The following is a 21,583-nucleotide window of genomic DNA, read 5'->3' as shown; positions in this document are numbered from 1 at the left end:
GATCCGAACCTCCCGGTCTACCGGACAGGCTTAAAAAAACTTTTTTTTTTTTTGAGCCTGCTATCTGGTTACTGGTGGGATTTTCATTACAGTACTGTAGGCCTACTTTCATTTAAATCTGTCATAATAAACATGTACTGTATCCTGTGAATAAAAACAGAACTGTATGTAGACCTACATGTTGCCTGTAGGCTGTAGCCTACTGTCACGTTTCATTTCTTTGTTACTCTAATGTCGAGCGCAAAACGCAAACGAGTCTGCTGCGCGAGAGCTGCATTCCTTGGTAGCCAGAAAGCGCGTCAGCAACCTGAAGCAGAGGAGCATCGAGTCATTTTTCGTTCCCAGTTAATGGACTTCAGGAACACAGACGTGTTGTGAGCATGTAGATTAGCCTATACTAGACCTACTGTATTTGTTAAATAATAGCCTACAGCCTATACCCGTTAGCCTACATCGGTTGTTTTAGAGACTTTCCTTTAGGCTGCAACTTGTCTGTCATTTCATTTATTTATTTATTGATTAACATTTGCTCTAATTGTTCTAATGTTGGGTTGTTTTTAGGCTATACCATTTTGTTCTGCGAATACAGTAGCCTATCGATGCAGCGTGGGCCTAATTTGAGAATAAAGTACTGTATTTGATCAAAGCATGCACTCAAGTGGAAATTTGTTTATTTTATTATAGGCTACAGTAACTGTAGGCCTATTATAGGCTAGGCTGTATGAGTTTAGTTGGCTATTTGATTGCAATTTTGATGCATTTTCACAAGTAATTAAGGATATTTATCGGTCTATTATGAGTCTATATGGAACAAGTATACCACTTATTGAATTTGGTGCATTTTAACATGAGTTTCAGTCATCCGGACATTTCAGAGATACGAACGACCTTCGGTCCCGTTGGGTTCGGATGAGTAGGGTCCTACTGTAATGAGCACATTCTACACTATCCTGAGTCAGAGTAGTGAACACATTCTACACTATCCTGAGTCAGAGAAGTGAACACATTCTCCACTATCCTGAGTCAGAGTAGTGAACACATTCTACACTATCCTGAGTCAGAGTAGTGAACACATTCTACACTATCCTGAGTCAGAGTAGTGAACACATTCTACACTATCCTGAGTCAGAGAAGTGAACACATTCTATACTATCCTGAGTCAGAGTAGTGAACACATTCTATACTATCCTGAGTCAGAGAAGTGAACACATTCTACACTATCCTGAGTCAGAGAAGTGAACACATTCCAGTGACTCTGCTCCAGCTAATGAGCGTAGGCCAGGTGGGGCGCTGCTCTGTTAGTTGCAAGTGAAGTGAAACCCCCGTCTGGGAACACATTTCCCTTAGTCCAGCATCTATTTCTGTTCACCGCAAACTGCCTTTCACACTGTTTGCAATATATTTGCCTATTTCCCTGCCTCAGCTGGCAAGCAAGAGAACGGGGCTACACACACGCGCGCTGGAGAGAGAGGGAGTTTGTGGGAGAGACTGAGACTGTCATGATCGGCGACTAGAAAGCATTATCTGAATATCAGCCGGCAGACTGAATATCTGCCCATTCCGATTGCTGGCCGATCGATCTGGGCACCCCTAATTTGAACATGCTCAAAAGTTATTAGGCAGACATGCACACCTTTTCTACTCCGTTTCTACACTGTGTTCAGACTCAGAGATAATAAAACGGTTGAAAACCTGTTCAGGACTACTGTTTTTCCACACTGAAAATTGATCAGGAATCGATCATGACTCGGACCAATAAGGAGAATCACTAATGGCATTAGTGTCAATAAAATCTCATAAATTCCGATCGCTAGACACAACATTTAAACACCTGCAGCAAAGAACACACAACACACAACAGTTATACACCTGCAGCAAAGAACACAAGAGATGCACAACTGTTAAAGGCTACACCAACAACACAGACACACCACATAAGACTGGCATGGCCCCAAAGACTACCACTGGCACACCAGACAGAAACACAAGAACACACAAGATACATACACAAAGCTGTCTTAAAACATGACATGAAGAGATCTATGACTTATATTCGATTATTAATATCACTGGTATATACGTATCAATGATAATTTTCCAATATGGAGAATAATGACATCTGATTGTAACTCGTCCTTCCTTTGTCAAACCGTAAACCAGACAAACATTTAGCCTATAAATTACTACACAAACTAGGGGAAAAAAGCTCTTAATCTCCACAAACCAAGTGTAATCCAGGCAGTGACTGGGCTGAGCTCAGCAGTGGCCAGAGTCTCTACTGTGCCTGTCCCTCACACGGAGCCATGATACGAGCCTGTCACCCGCTCTTAATATAGCAGCGTGCCGTGCAAACAGCTGAGGGCTCGCATCCTATTTACTTCACACAGAGCAGAGCCCCTCAACTCCTGCCCCCCCCTCCACCCTACAGAGCTGCCCCAATAAGATCCAGTCTCCAGTCATTCACCCGCCTCCCTTCCACCCACCCCTTCTCCCAAAACCTCATGCGTTTCCGACAAGGCAGAGAAAAGGCAAACTCCTCACAAACAAACTCACAGACAGTCTGCCGGCAGCCATTATAGAACCCCCCCCCCCACTCCTACTCCCACACTCACACTCACATTCACACCTCTCCTCCTGCTCACCCCCCCTTCTCCTTTTGTCTCTCCCTCTCTCTCCACCCGTCTCTTAAAACCTCTGACGCTGGTTTCTCCGTTTGACCTCAGCCGGCATTCCTCTCCTTCACTCCGCTGGTCGCAGCCACTCCGCCGGTCAGGACCCTAGCCCTACAGCGCGGAGGCGGACCGGACCCGCCGGCCCGGCGCCCCTCTGGCCCTGGTCCACAGCCCGGACCGCCCCACGCACAGCACCACAATCCCCCCAAAGTGAGATTTAAGAAATAGAAGGACCTCCTGCATGTTGAGTCTCGTAGATCGCTCCATGTAGCGTTCCAGTCACCCACAGCCCTCTCTGAAAATAGAACCCCTCTGACACTCGATACCCCCCCCAGACATACATGGCAGAAAGGGGAGGAACGGTGGGGGTCCGGGGGAGGGGGAGAGAGAGACGGAGAGAACGGGGGAGAGGGGGCCCTGCAGAGGGCAGCCATGACGCCATGACTAGCCAGATTTGTAAATGCATGGGCTTGAGTCACGGTAGTGAGTTTGGAACAGCCGAACCTCTGCAGTCTCAAGTGTAACATCAAATTTAGAATTGATCTAGGGACAGAACATATTGGTATTCTTGTCAAAGTTCTCCAATATCATTTTATACCATCTCCATACCTTCTCTCTGTTGAACAATCTTCATTCATCAGGGTACGCAGAACCTGATACCCACAGTGTTACACCTCTCCTTCAGTAAATCCTTCTCTCAACTTCTCATACTTGTTCAGACATGCCCTTTCCATTGGTTTAGAAGTGTTCCGTGAGCACTACCTGTTGCTGTGATTGGTTAAATAGTAGGCTATCCATTCATTGGTTCCAGCTATCATCATACGCTAATGACTGGACCTTACCTTACGTGAGATTGGCTCCTGTCCGTCTGTCAGGCCATACCAGCTGACCATCTTATTCCAGCCCTCTGTTGGGACCAGGATGTAATCAAGCTCATCAATGAGGTGCTCCTTGATGGCCAGGACATCACCATCTACAGTACATACAGTACAGCAGAGAGAGAGCAGAACATCACCATCTACAGTACATACAGTACAGCAGAGAGAGAGCAGAACATCACCATCTACAGTACATACAGTACAGCAGAGAGAGAGCAGAACATCACCATCTACAGTACATACAGTACAGCAGAGAGAGAGCAGAACATCACCATCTACAGTACATACAGCAGAGAGGGAGGGGGAGAGAGAGGGGAGAGAGAGACAGAGAGGGAGAGAGAGGGAGGGAGAGACAGAGAGGGAGGGAGAGACAGAGAGGGAGGGAGAGACAGAGAGGGAGGGAGAGACAGGGGAGAGAGAGACAGGGGAGAGAGAGACGGAGAGAGACAGAGAGGGAGGGAGAGACAGAGAGGGAGGGAGAGACAGGGGAGAGAGAGACAGGGGAGAGAGAGACGGAGAGGGAGAGAGAGACAGAGAGGGAGGGAGAGACAGGGGAGAGAGAGACAGGGGAGAGAGAGACGGAGAGGGAGAGAGAGACAGAGAGGGAGGGAGAGACAGGGGAGAGAGAGACAGAGAGGGAGAGAGAGGGAGGGAGAGACAGAGAGGGAGGGAGAGACAGAGAGGGAGGGAGAGACAGAGAGGGAGGGAGAGACAGGGGAGAGAGAGACAGGGGAGAGAGAGACGGAGAGAGACAGAGAGGGAGGGAGAGACAGAGAGGGAGGGAGAGACAGGGGAGAGAGAGACAGGGGAGAGAGAGACGGAGAGGGAGAGAGAGACAGAGAGGGAGGGAGAGACAGGGGAGAGAGAGACAGGGGAGAGAGAGACGGAGAGGGAGAGAGAGACAGAGAGGGAGGGAGAGACAGGGGAGAGAGAGACAGAGAGGGAGGGAGAGACAGAGAGGGAGGGAGAGACAGGGGAGAGAGAGACAGAGAGGGAGGAAAGGAGAGACAGGGGAGAGAGAGGCAGAGAGGGAGGGAGAGACAGAGAGGGAGGGAGAGACAGGGGAGAGAGAGGCAGAGAGGGAGGGAGAGAGAGACAGGGGAGAGAGAGGCAGAGAGGGAGGGAGAGAGAGGCAGAGAGGGAGGAAAGGAGAGACAGGGGAGAGAGAGACAGAGGGAGGGAGAGGCAGGAAGGGAGGGAGAGAGAGGCAGAGAGGGATGGAGAGAGACAGGGGAGAGAAAGACAGAGAGGGAGGGAGAGAGAGACAGGGGATAGAGAAAGAGAGGGGGGAGAGAGACAGAGAGGTAGAAGGAGAGAGAGGGGAGTGAGAGACAGAGAGGAGAGAGAGACAGGGGAGAGTGAGTCAGTATGAAGGGGAGGCACCATAATGACAGGGACAGTGAATAACTGTGTCATAAAGGACTATTGACCAGCCACAGCCCCACCCTGACACTGCTCATTAGGAGTTTGTCACACAAAAACACAAAGAAACATGACAGCTTTCTGTGAACCCCAAAACTGTTCTTTGTCAACAATGCTCTTTCAGTCATTGTTTACTCTGAGCTGTCTTTATGTAGACAATTTAAAATGGGATTCAGGATGTCAGCCTACTGTGGCACATAGTAGCAGAGCAGCTCCCAGCCCCTCGCCTATTCAGCATTCATAATCACAACAACGCGGCTGATTTTAATGCAGGTACAGTGGGTCCATTCCTTACCTCTGAGAACCCCAGAGTTGTCCACTGGTCCTGGGTAGACATTCTGGTCTCCCATCTGGTACTTGTCCCAGCTGTCAAATCCCACATATTTCTTCCACTGTTTGAACCAGTGGCTGTCCACTAGGTACCTGTAAAGTTTAGGACAGGTACAGCAGTGAGGTACAGTCTGGTCTGAGCCTGCTGCCACAGATCATTCACTGATCAGCAGTCAATATTTATTTCTTTAAATCTTCTTATGGGAAGGTTAGCTCAATAAAAAGGGGCGTGTTTGGTCACTTCAGACTGAATTTAATTCAATCAACATGCTTCCCCACCATGCTCTTGTAAATGAAGTTAGCTAGCTTTGCTAACTAGAAGATAACTGGTATCGCTAATTGATTTTAGTGCCCACCCTCCCTTCCCCTAGAACAGGCACCCACCCTCCCTTCCCCTAGAACAGGCACCCACCCTCCCTTCCCCTAGAACAGGTACCCACCCTCCCTTCCCCTAGAACAGGCACCCACCCTCCCTTCCCCTAGGACAGGCACCCACCCTCCCTTCCCCTAGAACAGGCACCGTTGAGTGGCCAGCTGGCTCAGAAATATTGACAGGTGCTTTTCAAGACTCCGCCCTGATGAGCTCACTAACAAACCACTTGAAGCCAAGCTAGCACGCTAGTTAACTTTACTCTTCAAAACTCACTCAGCAGATCAACGTTAGCACTACCGTTAGCGAGTGCTCTCAATGTTCAGATTGCGATAGTCATCAACAGCATTATGAGCTGAAATATTACTAGTTTGCAAGTTGGCAAATTACAGTGTTCTGTTTAAATAATAAAGGTGATTACTGAAATCCGTGAAATGTATAGTAGCTCTCTGACTACCTAGCCAACTAGGCAGTAGTAGCGGATAGTTAGCACTAGCAGGCTAGTTAGCTAACTCTGGCAGGTTCTGTCCACACGGCCTGTCCCGCCCCGCCTCGTTGAGGGCCCTGACAGCCCCGGCGGAGCAAGACACCCACACACAAACACGTAGAAACGTGAGTGCTAAACTCCTACCAAGTGTCTCCTTTTCGTAGCTGTGTTTTCAGTAGGGCTGCGACCTCTCCTCTCTGGGTATCCAGATCAGCCGCTCCTCCTTCCGCCATCTTTCCTTAGACATCACTCGTTGCATGCTGGGATAGACGAGCGTCAGAGAGGCACGTTTTTCCGCAGCCAATCACCGCGCCGTACTGGTGCAGCAGGAGAAGCGTGACCCAAGCCCCCAGGATCTGAAATCTAAAGTGAAGGCCTATCGAACCGCGCCATCTTGGCTAGATTTGTAGTCATTTTGCTATTTCCGGTGACTTTTGTACTTGCGCAGTTGAGCTTTTCTGTCCGACGCGCGTCCACGCATGTTCTCGGCTCTCCCCGCTTTGATTTAGCAATGAAAACCGGCTTGTATATTAACCTGTTTTTGTCAAATATATCCATTGGAGAAATTATTTTTTCATCCAGGCATCTTAGTTTTAACAGGTTAAATATAACTGATCATGTTTTGTTTGCTAGTAGATGGTATTCATTCCGTTCGCGATAACGTTATTGCAGCCAGGCTAAATTCCTCCAGGGAGCCAGTGACCGGCGAGTTGAAAAGCTTCACTCCCCGCCAGCAGGAGCTTTGGCCGCATCTCGGATAAACCGCTGAGTTCGTGGCTGCTATTTCACATTCGCCCTTGATCAATCCCAATACCGATCCATGGTAATAATGAATCAATCATTCAGATTGGCAGTGCTGCATGCATGTTACAACATCATTGTTAGCTTTATTAACATAACCATAGCCTACATTTATCTCTCTAACGTTAGGCTATCCATCTTACACCAGTCGGCCATTCGATAGCTAGAAGCGGTGCCAACGTTGACCGTGGACGTGGACGCGCGTAGGACAGAAGTACAACTGCGCAAGTACAAAATTCACCGGAAGGCCAGAAAAGCACAACTGCGCAAGTACAAAAGTCACCGTAAATGGTCAAATGACTACAAATTTGCCAAGATGGCGCGGTTCAATAGGGCTTCATTGTTGATAGCGGTCAGTGAATGGAGTGGCTGTATCCAGTTCTATTAATACATCCATGAGCGTGACCCCTAGTGGGTTTATCCCACAGTTCCTGGATCATTCTGGCTCTCTCCATCCACATCCACGCTCTCAACCCACGTCCATGCTCTCAACCCACATCCACGCTCTCAACCCACATCCATGCTTTCAACATAATAAGGCATAACTAATATTAGACCTCAAAAGTGTTGTCGTCAAGTGTTGTCGTCATTTATTGAAATTCAGCAATACGAGTTTCAACTCGAACCTTAGCGAATCTTTTATCTAAACGGGGCTTAAAGGAGTAGTAAAGGGAAAAATCATGTTTAGCCCTGTTTTAAGGTTACTTATGATCATAGGCCTATACAATGGTTCAGATCAAAATGTTGACAAAACTAGCACTTTTGAGAAAGTTGATAATTGCTCTACCACCTTTTAGAAGCTTGACACTTCTACTCCGAACTTGTTTACATTTTGGAGCGTGGGGGACAAATCAATCTAAACTAGAAAGTACATTTCCTGGAGAAAATGTGGGGTGGGCTAGCTGCTGCAGCTGTATATAACAGCTACTGCTAGAACTACTACGGACCGGGCAATCTCCATGCACCCACCGGCGAAGACCGTACATCTCTAGCCCACTCAGGGACTGAATTATGGGGTCAGTGGCGTGGACAGTGGCGTGGTGGCGAGACTCCGCCCCCTCAGGTCAGAGCTGGTCGGGGACAGTGTACCCCTCTCCGGGCCACCTACCCGCCCGCACCGGTGAAGACCATGTGTCTCTAGCCCACTCAGGGGCTGAGTTGTGGGGCCTGTGGCGTGGATAATGGCGTGCTGGTTAGGCTCCGCCCCCTTGGGTCATAGCTAGTCGGGTACAGTACAGTGACCTCTGGGCAATTTCCATGCATCCACCATTGAAGACTGTGTGTCGCTGAAAAGTGGGTTCTGTGGCTTTGATAGTGGCGTGGTGGTGAGACTCCGCCCCCTCAGGTCAGAGCCAGTCGGGGACAGTGTACCCCTCTCCGGGCCACCTACCTGACTCCACCGGTGAAGACCATGTGTCTCTAGCCCACTCAGGGGCTGAGTTGCGGGGCCCATGGCGTGGATAGTGTTGTGCTAGTTAGGCTCCGCCTCCTTGGGTCACAGCTAGTCAGGGACAGTACAGTGACCTCCCGGCAATTTCCATGCATCCACCATTGAAGTCTGTGTGTCTCTAGCCCACTCAGGGGCTGAAAAGTGGGTTCTGTGGCGTGAATAGTGGAGTGGTGGCGAGGCTCCGCTCCTTTCGGTCATAGCCAGTCAGGGAGGTAGTACTCCTCTCCGGGCTACCCACCGGCCCCCACCAGTGAAGATCATGTGTCTCTATTCCACTTTGGCTGAGTTCTGTGCTACCATATTCGTTATAAAAGGGTGCCTGTACCTTTAAGAGAGGCTGCACATGCACACAAATTCAAAAAAAGCAACAGCTGCCACCACTCTAATCCCAACTGACACTCTGATCCTAGACATGGTCCGCTTCAGACAGCTCTATTGTGAAAACTATAAATGTTACAGCTTATATATTGACACCATAGGAATCCTGAGAACTTGCAGAACATTTCTATGTATAATATGTCCGTATAGCTTAAACACTGTAGGCATGGCGACAAGTTAGAAAAAGGGTAAAAATGCAAAATTAGCAGCTCAAAAATTAGTGCGGCACCATGTTTCAATGGGGAGCGCAGTTGCCAAACAAATCGATATACAGCGAAAACTGTAAGTCACACAGCTTAGATACTTACATTGTACGAATCAGCACAGTTGTGTGAACGTTTTGATATATACTGTAGTATGTGTGTGAGCTGTCAAAATTGTAGGAGTGCCAGCAGTTTACAAAATGTATGAATATTTTCAAAGCAACTGCTGCCACCACTCTCAAAACATAAAGTTTCTGAACATTCCAAAAGCAGTTTCAAGCACTTTCAATGGGACAAAAAATAGTTTTAAAAGTTACATTTCTAAAAAACGATAAAAAATATCTGAATGGATCCGTTAATGAGCTAAACATTATGAACATTTTAAAGTTTGAATGAAGTTTCTAGAACAAAGTTGAAGAAGTAGTTAAGGAGACAAAAACTGGGGAGAATAATAAGAAAGAAAGAAAGAAAGAAAGAAAGAAAGAAAGAAAGAAAGAAAGAAAGAAAGAAAGAAAGAAAGAAAGAAAGAAAGAAAGAAAGAAAGAAAGAACACAATAACAATAGCTACCGTGAGTAGTTCCACTTCCACCAACGGACACCAATTACCCGCTAGTTTTGTCAACGTTTTGATCTGAACCATTGTATGTATGATCATAAGTAACCTTAAAACAGGGCTAAACATGATTTTTCCCTTTACTACTCCTTTAAGCGCTGAAAACAAGTATAATGGTATTATTATTTTAAAATCGGGACAACTTGTTGGTGAATGTGGAAAATGGGGCCTTTTTTGTGTCCCGAAAGATATTTGTCGGGACTTGGGACCAGGGGCGTTCCACACAATTTGGGGCCCTATACATTAACAACCTCTGGTGCCCCCCCTCTGAGATTTTTACACTTAGTCACAAGCACCCCCTCCTCCCCACACCCCCTCCCCCAGGACGGCTCTCTCTTCCCCCTCCCCCCAAGACGCCCACGGTCGGGACAGCCAGCTTGAACTTGGCCCTTTCCAGGCCAAAATTAGGAAGTCTGGTCACTGTATGCATGTCGTCAGCATGTACAGTTGTTCATGTGTGGAGGGCTTTTCTACCTTTGAGAAGGACGTAGGGAGCCGTGGCTAGTTTTCAGTGCGAAACTAGAATGGAGAAGTAAGACGCCTCCTTCCCTCCACTAGTCTGGGGGTCCACCTTGGGCAAGTGGTAGTACCCCCCTAGCCCCCCTACCTGGGGTTACAGGTAAAACCCTGGATGACAGAACAACAAAGAGGAAGAGAGACCCGGCCCGGAGGAAGCCCGGGGCCCTCATCTGGTGCCAGGCCCAGACGGAGGGCCCGCCTGCGGGCTTACCACGGAGCCCGGCCGGGCCCAGCCCGAATAAGCAACGTGGCAACACCATCTCATCCTGGACCCACCACCCACTGGAGGAATTGTCAGGGTCGGGTGCGCTGCCAACTAGGTGGCGGTGAAGGCGGGGGGGCACCGACGGACCGGACCCGGGCGGCAAAGGCTAGCTCTGGGGACATGGATCGTGACCTCGCTGGGGGGGGAGGAGCCGGAGCTTGTGAGGGAGGTGGAGCGATACCAATTACACCTGGTGGGGCTAACCTCCACGCACAACACCGGCACCAGAATCAAACTCCTGGATAGGGGTTGGACTCTGTTCTTCTCCGGAGTTGCTCACGGTATGAGGCGTAAGGCAGGTGTGGCTATACTAGCTAGCCCCCGGCTGAGCGCCTGTGCTGGAGTTCACCCCAGTGGATGAGAGGGTCGCCTCCCTGCGCCTTAGGACTGTGGGGGGGGGGGACTCTGACTGTGGTTTGTGCTTATGCACTGAACAGCAGTTCAGAGTACTCAGCCTTCCTGCAGATCCTAAGTGGGGTCCTATTTGGGGCTCCTGCAGGGGTCTATTGGGAGACTTCAATGCACACGTGGGCAATGATGGAGAAACTTGGAGGGGCATGATTGGGAGGCATGGCCACCATGATCTGAACCCGAGTGGTGTTTTGTTGTTGGACTTCTGTGCTAGTCACGGTTTGTCCATAACAAACACCATGTTCGAACACAAGGATTCCCACAAGTACACCTGGCATCAGAAAACCTTAGGCCGAAGGTCGATGATCAATTTTGTTATCGTATCATCTGATATGAGGCCATGTGTTTTGGACACTCGGGTATAGAGAGGGGCAGAGCTGTCCACTGATCACCATCTGGTGGTGAGCTGGTTTCGATGGCGGGGGAAGCTTCTGGACAGACCTGGAAAACCCAAGCATGTAGTGAGGGTGAACTGGGAACGTCTGGAGGAAGAGCCTGTCCGGAGAGATTTCAATTGCCACCTCCGGCGGAGCTTCTCAGGCATCCCTGCGGAGGTTGGGGACATCGAGCATGAGTGGTCGGTGTTCAAAGCCTCCATTGCTGAAGCTGCGGCTGGGAGCTGTGGCCTGAGGGCCATATGTACCTCAAGGGGCGGTAACCCTCGGACACCGTGGTGGACAGCGGGGGTCAGGGAAGCTGTCCGACTGAAGAAGGAGGCCTTCAGGGATATGCTAGCCCGGGGGACTCCAGAAGCAGTTGCAGGGTATCGACTAGCCTGGAGGGCTGCGGCTTCGGCCGTGACCAAGGCAAAGCAGCGGGTGTGGGAGGAGTTCGGAGAAACCATGGAGAAGGACTTTCGGTCGGCACCAAAGTGTTTCTGGAAGACCATCAGACACCTCAGGAAGGGAAAGCGGGGGACCATCCAAGCTGTATACAGCAAGGAAGGGACACTGCTGACCTCAACTGAGGAGGTTGTTGAGCATTGGAAGGAGCACTTTGTGGAACTCCTGAACCCGACTAATCCACCCTCTACGATCGAGGCAGAGCCGGAAGATGATGGGGGGCCATCATCAATTTCCCTGGAGTAGGTCACTGAGGTAGTCAAAAAGCTGCACAGTGGCAAAGCCCCAGGGACTGATGAGATCCGTCCAGAAATGCTGAATGTGCTGGGTGTTGAGGGGCTGTCTTAGTTGACACGCCTCTTTAACATTGCGTGGAAGTGGGGACCAGAGGGTCAATTATAGAGGCATCACATTACTCAGCCTCCCAGGGAAAGTGTACTCCAATGTGCTGGAAAGGAGGGTCCGGCCGATAGTCGAACCTCAGATCGAAGAGGAACAATGCGGATTTTGCCCTGGTCGTGGAACCACCGACCAGCTCTTCACTCTCGCAAGGATCTTGGAGGGGGCTTGGGAGTTTGCCCAACCTGTCTACATGTGTTTTGTGGACTTGGAGAAGGTTTATGACTGGGTCCCTCAAGAGGTCTTGTGGAGGGTTATGCAGGAGTATGGGGTGAGGGGGTCCCTACTTAGGGCCATTGAATCTCTGTACACCCAGAGCGAGAGCTGTGTCCGTGTCCTCGGCAGTAAGTCATCTTCCTTTCCGGTGGGGGTTGGCCTCTGCCAGGGCTGCACTTTGTCACCAATCCTATTTGTGATTTTCATGGACAGGATATCGAGGCGTAGCCGTGGAGAGGTGGGTTTGCAGTTCGGTGAGCTGGGGATCGCGTCACTGCTATTTGCAGATGATGTGGTCCTGATGGCATCATCTGCCTGCTACTTCCAGCACTCTCTGGATAGGTTCGCAACTGAGTGTGAAGCGGCTGGGATGAGAATTAGCACTGCTAAATCTGAGGCCATGGTTCTCAGCAGGAAACCGGTGGTCTGTTCGCTCCGAGTAGGAAATGAGTCCTTACCCCAAGTGAAGGAGTTTGAGTATCTGGGGGTCTTGTTCACGAGTGAGGTAACCATGGAGAGGGAGTTTGGCCGGAGAATCGGAGCAGCTGGTGCGGTTCTGCAGTCGCTTTACTGCACTGTTGTGACGAAAAGAGAGCTGAGCCAAAAGGCAAAGCTCTCGATCTACCGGTCTATCTTCGCCCCCACCCTCACCTATGGTCACGAAGAATGGGTCATGACCGAAAGAACGAGATCATGGATACAAGCGGCCGGAGGGTGGCTGGGGTCTCACTGAGAGATCGGGTGAGAAGTTCAGTCATCCGGGAGAGACTCGGAGTAGAGCCGCTGCTGCCTCCGCGATCCGACCCTGGATAAGCGGATGACGATGGATGGATGGATGGTAGGGAGCCAAAGCGTAAAACCACGCCCTCTGGTTTGGGCTCGCACCCGCCCCATCTTTTGCTTTGGAGAAAATGTCGACATAATAATTCTTAATCGATATCAACACAAAACTTAACAATAAACTACTGACTTCAACTTACATCGCAATAACGTGCGGTTTCTCAAAGGTAATTATTTATTTATTTTACACTTTGGTTATTTTACAGTTAACTACACATCCACTGCTGCGTTTTGAGCACTTCACTGGAGAGTGCAGCTGACCAAAGCACTATGGTGTGCTTCGTAAACAAGAGACAATTTCTCTTGAATCAGAGCACATGGCTAGATTCTGTAGGCTGAGAGGAATCCAGTGATGTTCACCTCTTGAAATTTGGTCGAATTTACTGACCGTTAGAATAGTGAAACCGTTCTGATCGCTAACGTTGTTAGCATATTTTGAAGTTAAGGAACGCTAATCTCGCCTCCCAGTGAGAAGGGTCCAGCTGCAGGCTTGCAGGCTGCAATTTCAGGGCTGCAGTAATAGGGCCCGCAACAGCGCCACCCAGTGGATATTATTGGTAGTGCTGCAGGCAGCAGTTTCAGGGCTGCAGAAATAGGGCTGCAGAAATAGGGCCATCAAGGGGGCGTGGCCTTTAAACCAGGTGCTTGATCTATTGGCTGCCAACATCATCCCCGCCGAGTATCGTAGCTCTGTGACCGTTAGAACCAAAGTTATTAACAAAAAACTGTGGACCAATCAGCACCAAGGGGGCGTGGCCTTCCAATAATAATAATAATACATTGAATTTGTATTGCACTTTACATTTAAAGAAATCTCAAAGTGTTACAAATTGAAAACATAGTATCAATAGTATCAAGTACTGCTCCAATTCACTGGGTGGCGCTGTGTGAAAATGAAGGGTCCTATTTCTGCAGTCTGCAAGCACTACCAATAGTATCCACTGGGTGGCGGGCCCTATTTCTGCAGCCCTGAAACTGCTGCCTGCAGAACTACCAATAATATCCACTGGGTGGTGCTGTTGCGGGCCCTATTTCTGCAGCCCTGAAACTGCAGCCTGCAAGCCTGCAGCTCCCAGTCAACCTTCGTGTCCAAGGAACGCCACCCAAATCTACCTAGTGGTGGTGTTGTGGCTAAGTGAAAAAATCTCACTCCAAACTTTTGGTCAAACTTGGCATCCCTGCTATCTACTATTGTGTACAATGGTATGGTGGACAATAGAATGCTTCAAATCTAACCAATTTTGCAGGACAGAACAAGACAGGTTAATCTATTGACAGACGGAAACCTAGCAGCTACCTCTGTGTAGCAGCTGCACAGTGTGTGTGCATCATGGGAACTGTAGTTTACACCCAACGTTCCAAAAACCGTTGTAAAACGTTTTATTCTGTCTTTAACTGCACAAACATGATTAAAATCGATAAACCATGAGTACCTCAGAATCGCTGTGAATAACAATGCAAATATATTTTTTATTAAAAAAGTGGAATGCAATTTAATACAACGGTGCGAACCGTACCACTAGAGGGCGCTTCGTTACTTTACCTCCCTAAATCGCAATATCAATACTTGGCAGTTTGCAATACAGTGTAAGTCAGATGTTAGAGCTCACGTCTCTGCGTTGCTCGTCAGTATCGCTTCCACCACAGACTGTGGTTTCCACTTGCCCCCGGTTGGTCCGGAGTCCTCTTTGACTTGCCAATGCACATGACCACCTGCCATAAACCCCTTTTAGCCAGTACGGCACCAAAAAGCTAGCGATTTGATGGCGCTTGAAGGCGCGGGTTTGCGGTATTTACATATACTGAGGAGTTTAACCACTTTAAAGTCGCACAGAAATGAAAAAAGCATTCTGTCCCATTTTGGTTCACATAATTGGTCATAGTGTTCACCTATTCAACGATGTATGGCCAAAAGAATTACAAAATTCTACTTTTGTTGTAATCTTATATCAAAATATATAATTTCTTACTTCCTGGAAAACGGTAGGTCACGTGCAATTATGACACCAGATACCTTAGATTTTAGGCCAATAATCTCACAACATCCACCTGTCAATCAAAACGTCAACTACTCTGCAGCCTCAAGTGTTGAATATCCCGCCCACTCGATAACGTTCCAATGAAATTTATCTAAACGTATGTCCCGCCCTCATTTTCAGGTGGAAATACATCAAAGTACGGAAGCAAGATGTTCTCCAACTTCCCTTTCTGTGCGACTTTAAAGGAGTAGTAAAGGGAAAAATCATGTTTAGCCCTGTTTTAAGGTTACTTATGATCATATACAATGGTTCAGATCAAAAAGTTGACAAAACTAGCACTTTTGAGAAAGTTGATAATTGCTCTACCACCGTTTAGGTCATACAATGGATGTGGGTGGGCACCGTGAAAAATCATTAAAAAACATGTTAAACTCTCGATTTCAAAGACAAGAAGCTCACCGAGAGGGTAATTGGTGTCCGTTGGTGTTCTGACATCAAATTTGCCGCGAAGTATGAATCCTGTAGGGTTTATTGATCATTTTATGAAATCCATTGACTTGTATTGACGCGATTCAGGAAGTGGAACTACTTACGGTAGCTATTGTTATTGTTTATGTTGCTAGGCTACCTAGTTTACGGAGGTTTACACACGTATGTGCTACGACTAAATAGTAATATACTAAATATTTTAAAAAGCCTTTCCAGATTAACTAGAATCTTACTTTATGGCGAATTATATGTCAGAACGCCAACTAACACCTCGGCGAGTTTCTTGTCTTTTAAATTGAGAGTTTAACATGTTTTTTGAATGATTTTTCACGTAGCCCACCCACATCCATTGTATGACCTAAACGGTGGTAGAGCAATTATCAGACTTTCTCAAAAGTGCTAGTTTTGTAAACTTTTTGATCTGAACCATTGTATATGATCATAAGTAACCTTAAAACAGGGCTAAACATGATTTTTCCCTTTACTACTCCTTTAACCACACCAAGTAAGACAAGTGAGATTTATTGTTTTCTTTATTTCAAAACTTTGTACAGGCTCCGTACCACATCCAGGCTCTGTACAGTCATTACACAGAAAAATGAAACAATCCAAGTATTGGACACTTTTAGTATTAGTAGGCTACCACAGTTGTTAGTTATAGCTCTTTCATAATCAGCACAATGTGGTGCCAGAGATTTTTTTATATAATTCAATTTCCTTAAAATAGTGGCAATAATGCACATTATTACCAAAGGATCTACTCCTTATTTGCATCACACACTTAATATTTGAAGAAAAAAAAAACTAGGAAAATAGTCACGATTGTATCTCAACAATGTACATGTTTTAGTGTCCATTAAAACATTCAGAGGGAAAGTGGTGATGCTTTTATGAATGTCAAAACCCTGCCTTGTAAAACGAGCACCGCTATCCCTCCAACATTAGAACCAGATGGATGAAATCATCAGAGGACACAGTCCCTCTGGTTCAGAAGGCACCTGGACACTGGTGATGACGGTCCGTTCATGTGTGAAGGGCCATGGTGTTCCTCCCCGCCTCGCTGCGCTCCTGTCTGCCTGGGGTGAAGTGCGGGTGGGAGAAGGCTGAGGGCTGAGGCCTTGGTAGGTCGGGGTGGGGGGTGAAGTTACTCATGGCTGGGGTAGCTTCAGCAGTTGGAGTCTTGTTGGTGTACTGGGAGGTAGCCATCTTTGTAGGGCAGCCCTGCCGACTCCGTGGGGCCCTCGGGGGCGAAGATGGCCAGCATCCTGTCCTGCTCTCTCTTGGTCTTGGGCAGTTCATCAGAGGGCTGGATCAGAACATGCAGGCGCTGATGGGAGATGGAACAGTATGTTAACTTAACTTACTATTAATTTAACTCACTTACTTTTAATTTATGTGGGGCATAATGGTTGAAGGCTAAGACTGAACTAAGACTGAACAGAAATATGAGCAGTATTTTAGTGATGTTATCATAAAGACACACTAATCGTAAAGACATCTAATGACAAACTGCCAAACAATAGAAAGAGTCTCTAGGCTACATTAGGCTCCCTCTGTTTCCCCAGACTGGAGCTGATAGGTAGAAAGCTGTGAGTCACCTCTCGGAGTGTTCCCTGGGTGGTGCAGAGCTTATAGACCATCCACAGGGGTATGCACACCATGGAGGCCAGGGCCAGCAGCCAGCCCAGGAAGTAGCCCCACCATGGGTACACATACTCGTTGTTGTACTTCAGAGGAGTGTACTTGATGAGGGAGAATGCAAATGTCCCCTGTGAAGACGAATGAAGTTTAAACATGGCTGGGGTTAAAGCGGCAATAAGCGATTTCCTACCGCTAAGAGACTTGTTTACAAACAAAAGGGCTAAAACATATAATATGTATGTTTAAGGCACAGGGGCGGAGCAAAGTTACAGACCGTAATTTGACAACACAGGCAAAAATGCTGGCAATTGGTAGGGGTGAGTCGGACGCTATGGCTCAATGTAACAATCTGATATCAGGTGGTTTTGATTAGTTTTGACAAAATGAGAAAATCAGTTATTTCAGCTTTAAGTTCAGAGTTAGTTCGAACGCTGGGTTTAAAGGCACTCACAATGCATGTAGCTGGGGTGATGTACAACCAGCAGTACTTGATGTAAGGACCTGGACGGTAGCCAATCATATCCTCAATGTTATCATAGAAGCGATCAACACCTGGAATAACATACAGACAGAGAAGGAGGTGAGAAGGAGATTATAACAGATTATAACAGAGCAGTCGTAATAACAGAGCTGTAGTATTAACAGAGCAGTAATAATAACAGTTGTAGTATTAACAGAGCTGTAGTAATAACAGCTGTAGTATTAACAGAGCTGTAGTATTAACATCTGTAATAATAACAGTTGTAGTATTAACAGAGCTGTAGTAATAACAGAGCTGTAGAAATTGAGGCCACAGTATAAAGACCACAAAGCTGAATCTGACCAGATCTAAACAATCTCACCATAGACCCACGCAATGCACACAGTCTCAAAGATGGCCATGAACAGGAGACACATCCCACTGGCTGCATAGTAGTCAAACAGCTGGAAGACATACATTCCACCCTGCAGAGAGACAGACAATGTGGTATGAGTCCTACAGTGACTTGATGGTTTATTTCCATAGATGTAGTGACTAGGTTCCTCCACCAGGGGGCCCACCTCCATCAGCATGATGAGACCCATGAGGAAGGATATGAAGGCGACAGCCAGGAGGAACAGCTCCCTGCGGTATTTCCGGCGGAACACAGCCGGGTACATGTCCACCAGGGCCGTCACCAGGCTCTCCACGCACACAAACTGGGGGGAGCGGAGCCACAGAGATCAATATCTGTGGTAAATGTATCTGGTTCCATGGTGTTCCTCCAGTGTTGCTGGTAGTGGTGGTGTGAGGGGTGTTGCTGGTAGTGGTGGTGTGAGGGGTGTTGCTGGTAGTGGTGGTGTGAGGGGTGTTGCTGGTAGTGGGGGTGTGAGGGGTGTTGCTGGTAGTGGGGGTGTGAGGGGTGTTGCTGGTAGTGGTGGTGTGAGGGGTGTTGCTGGTAGTGGTGGTGTGAGGGGTGTTGCTGGTAGTGGGGGTGTGAGGGGTGTTGCTGGTAGTGGTGGTGTGAGGGGTGTTGCTGGTAGTGGGGGTGTGAGGGGTGTTGCTGGTAGTGGTGGTGTGAGGGGTGTTGCTGGTAGTGGTGGTGTGAGGGGTGTTGCTGGTAGTGGGGGTGTGAGGGGTGTTGCTGGTAGTGGGGGTGTGAGGGTGTCTGACCTGGCTGTCCAGGCCCAGGAAGATGATCATGATGAAGAAGAAGCAGGCCCACAGGGGAGAGAAGGGCATCATGGCCACTGCTCTGGGGTACGCGATGAAGGCCAGCCCAGGCCCTAGAGGACAGCACAACCAAAACATCCAACGACCACAAACACATCCTCATCATTTGAAACACACACACACACACGCCTATTGTAGAGAAAAATATTTGCACGCAGCAGCATCACGTAGAACCCCAAAACGATCGACAAACTCACCAGACTCCGCCACCTCGGAGATGGGGACGTTCTGCTCGTATGACATGAACCCCAGGATGGAGAAGATGGCGAACCCGGCCACGAAGCTCGTTCCACTGTTCAGGAAGCACAGCGCCAAGCAGTCTCTGGGTACGGACACGAGAGGAGCACATTTATAAAGGGTTAGGGATACCCTAGCCATAATGCTGGGCTCACACTACAGGTTATTTTAAATTCCAACCAATTTCGAAATCAGGTTGCATCATAAGGAAACTCTTAACAGATGTTCTCACGAATCTCAAACAAGCACACACTACAAGATCTGAAAATAACGGCTCATCTACAAGCTATGAACCACTGGCTTGCTTGTAAAGTAGTGATGTAATAATCTAAATATCAAACATGTTTGATATTATCAGGGCCGCCAATCGGAGGTATAAGATTGGATCTGTAAACCCCTCATATTACAAGATAATCTCGTCCGAACATCGCTAACGACCAACGTTCCAGACCAGATTTCTCCTCCGATTGTTGGGAGGGGTGAATCGGGGATAAATCGGCCCAAAAATCCTGTAGTGTGAGCCTGGCATTACCCAAACAGTATCTGCCATGGAGTACAGAGAACAGACACAAGAGGAGCACATGAGTCAGGGTCCGGGCTTGAGTTAGAGTTATGTGGACTGAACAGGTTTGAGACTGAATCGTGAGAGAGTTATGTAGAGCTATGTAGCGTGAACAGGTTTAAGAGGGTCGTTTGAGCATACTTGTAGCAGTTGTTGTTGTATTTGTTGTAGCTTCCCAGAGCAGTGAGGCAGCCTATACAGATGGCATAGGAGAAGAAGATCTGTGTGCCTGCGTCCATCCACACCTGAGGAGAGCACAGGTCAGAGGTCAGCCAGGAACCAAGACCAGGAGTGTCTAACGTATTCTCCAGAATGCTCTGCTGTTTTTATGTTGTCTGACTCTTTCTTCTAGACAATATGTTTAGGCACAATATGACTTCTGAAGAGGGGGGAACACACACACCCACACACACACACACACACACACACTTACAGTACAGCATTCCACGTGGGCCTAAAGGCTGAATCAGACTGCACGTGTCCATGGTAACCATTAAGGATCACTGACACAGCAGTGCTGAACAACGTAGGGCTTAGTTAAATGTCTCCTGATCTGAACACTGATTAACGCCACGCAACCAACCAAAACTGGTAACGTGAGGCCAATGAGGGTTGAGGGGGAGGGTACCTGCGCTAAGGTAGGGAGGTTTGGGGGCAGCGTTGTCAGTACCATCCCTTCCTCACGCTCAACCACCCTGCAGACAAACACATTTAGCACAAACCAATCAGAAGCCCCTTTCTGAACCAGAGTCCCGAGCTCCGCTGGTCCGCTCCGGACCGGGCTGAGCCGGTCGAGCCGCGGCCCCCTGAGGGGAGCCAGAGCGGTTCTGTTGACAGACCCAGCTGTGTCCCGGGCCCAGCCCCCCACCCCCGGCAGGGCCACAGATGGACCCAGCAGACGCTGACCCTTCCGGCTCACAACCCTGGGGGTCCCACCTGCACCTGGACCACCGTCACCCATGGGGGGCGCGCACGTGCATGTGTGTGTGTTTGTGTGTGTGTGTGTGTTGCGGGAGCGGGTACTGACCTGTGGGTCAGCCAACCGGCCCAGGTCGGGGTACAGGTAGAACTGGATCCCCCGGGCGGCGCCGGGCAGGGTCACCCCTCGGACCAGCAGGACCAGCAGCATCAGGTAGGGGAAGGTGGCTGTGAAGTACACCACCTGACCAGCCGCTCTCACGTTAACAACTGCACCTGGACCAGTTCAGGAGTACCCTGCCTTCTCTTGTTGTTTTATTACACGGTTCTCTGACATACTCGACTTCAATTGGACAATCGGCTCATTCTACCGGTAAATTATTTCTTGATAAATCCACCGGTAGACTCAGAATCCGTTTATTGCCATGCAGTTTTTCAACGTACTAGGAATTTGCTTTCGCTCGTCATGCATAACATTGAGCCAATATTGGACAGGAGAGTGTTCACTGCTGCTAAGGACGACATTATACGTCTGTGGGCGACAGTTGAAAGTTGTCTGAACATTCTAGACAATAACGGTTTGTCTGTTAGAGCTGCTATGCTCAATCTCTGAACACGGCCGGTGCCCAAGCACACAGAACCATTTCACTGGCTAAATAAAAAGTGTAGTCTTATTAGTATTAATGTCGTTGGTAAGCAGCCGTGTAATAACGTACGGCCAGCCGGTCATTATCAAAAAAGACGAGCCTGACAGTGCGTTCTGAATGACCGGCTGGCTATACTGTACGGTATCCCTTGCATAGCATCTCTGAGCAGCTGGGTCAGGGTGGGAGTTAGGGTCACATCACCCACCTTGCCTGTGGACTTGACCCCCTTCCAGATGCAGAAGTAGCACATGACCCAGGCGATGAACAGACACAGCGCCAGGTCCCAGTTCATAGACCCCATGTGGTCGATGCCTGAGGACA

The 21,583-nt window shown here is 48.5% G+C and overlaps 2 protein-coding genes across 2 annotated transcripts in view; both read right to left on the bottom strand.

Annotated features, from left to right (window-relative positions):
* Window positions 1-6,392, bottom strand: part of usp15 (ubiquitin specific peptidase 15) — a gene marked incomplete at its 5' end in the record, with an annotated part of 40,302 nt that extends 33,910 nt beyond the window's left edge. The window contains 3 exons of the mRNA XM_084447616.1: window positions 3,515-3,645; window positions 5,268-5,395; window positions 6,304-6,392. Of these exons, the coding sequence (XP_084303742.1) occupies window positions 3,515-3,645; window positions 5,268-5,395; window positions 6,304-6,392 (348 nt within the window). The remainder of the gene's footprint in view (window positions 1-3,514; window positions 3,646-5,267; window positions 5,396-6,303) is intronic.
* Window positions 6,393-16,150: 9,758 nt separating this feature from the next.
* The window catches only part of LOC311317110 (sodium- and chloride-dependent GABA transporter 2-like), a 10,502-nt gene continuing 5,069 nt past the window's right edge, over window positions 16,151-21,583 (bottom strand). The window contains exons 5-14 of the mRNA XM_084448121.1: window positions 21,468-21,583; window positions 20,725-20,859; window positions 19,839-19,942; window positions 19,096-19,220; window positions 18,839-18,951; window positions 18,247-18,384; window positions 18,048-18,150; window positions 17,657-17,757; window positions 17,163-17,333; window positions 16,151-16,891 (exon numbers count right to left, since the gene is read on the bottom strand). The exon at window positions 21,468-21,583 is cut by the window's right edge and continues 17 nt beyond it. Coding sequence (XP_084304247.1) covers window positions 16,730-16,891; window positions 17,163-17,333; window positions 17,657-17,757; window positions 18,048-18,150; window positions 18,247-18,384; window positions 18,839-18,951; window positions 19,096-19,220; window positions 19,839-19,942; window positions 20,725-20,859; window positions 21,468-21,583 — 1,268 coding nt within the window. The 3' untranslated portion in view covers window positions 16,151-16,729. The remainder of the gene's footprint in view (window positions 16,892-17,162; window positions 17,334-17,656; window positions 17,758-18,047; window positions 18,151-18,246; window positions 18,385-18,838; window positions 18,952-19,095; window positions 19,221-19,838; window positions 19,943-20,724; window positions 20,860-21,467) is intronic.

Source organism: Borostomias antarcticus, assembly GCF_949987555.1.
Source record: "Borostomias antarcticus genome assembly, chromosome: 13".
Taxonomy (NCBI): Eukaryota; Metazoa; Chordata; class Actinopteri; order Stomiiformes; family Stomiidae; genus Borostomias; species Borostomias antarcticus.
Note: the sequence above shows the minus strand (reverse complement) of the source record. Positions and strands in the feature narration are given on the sequence as shown.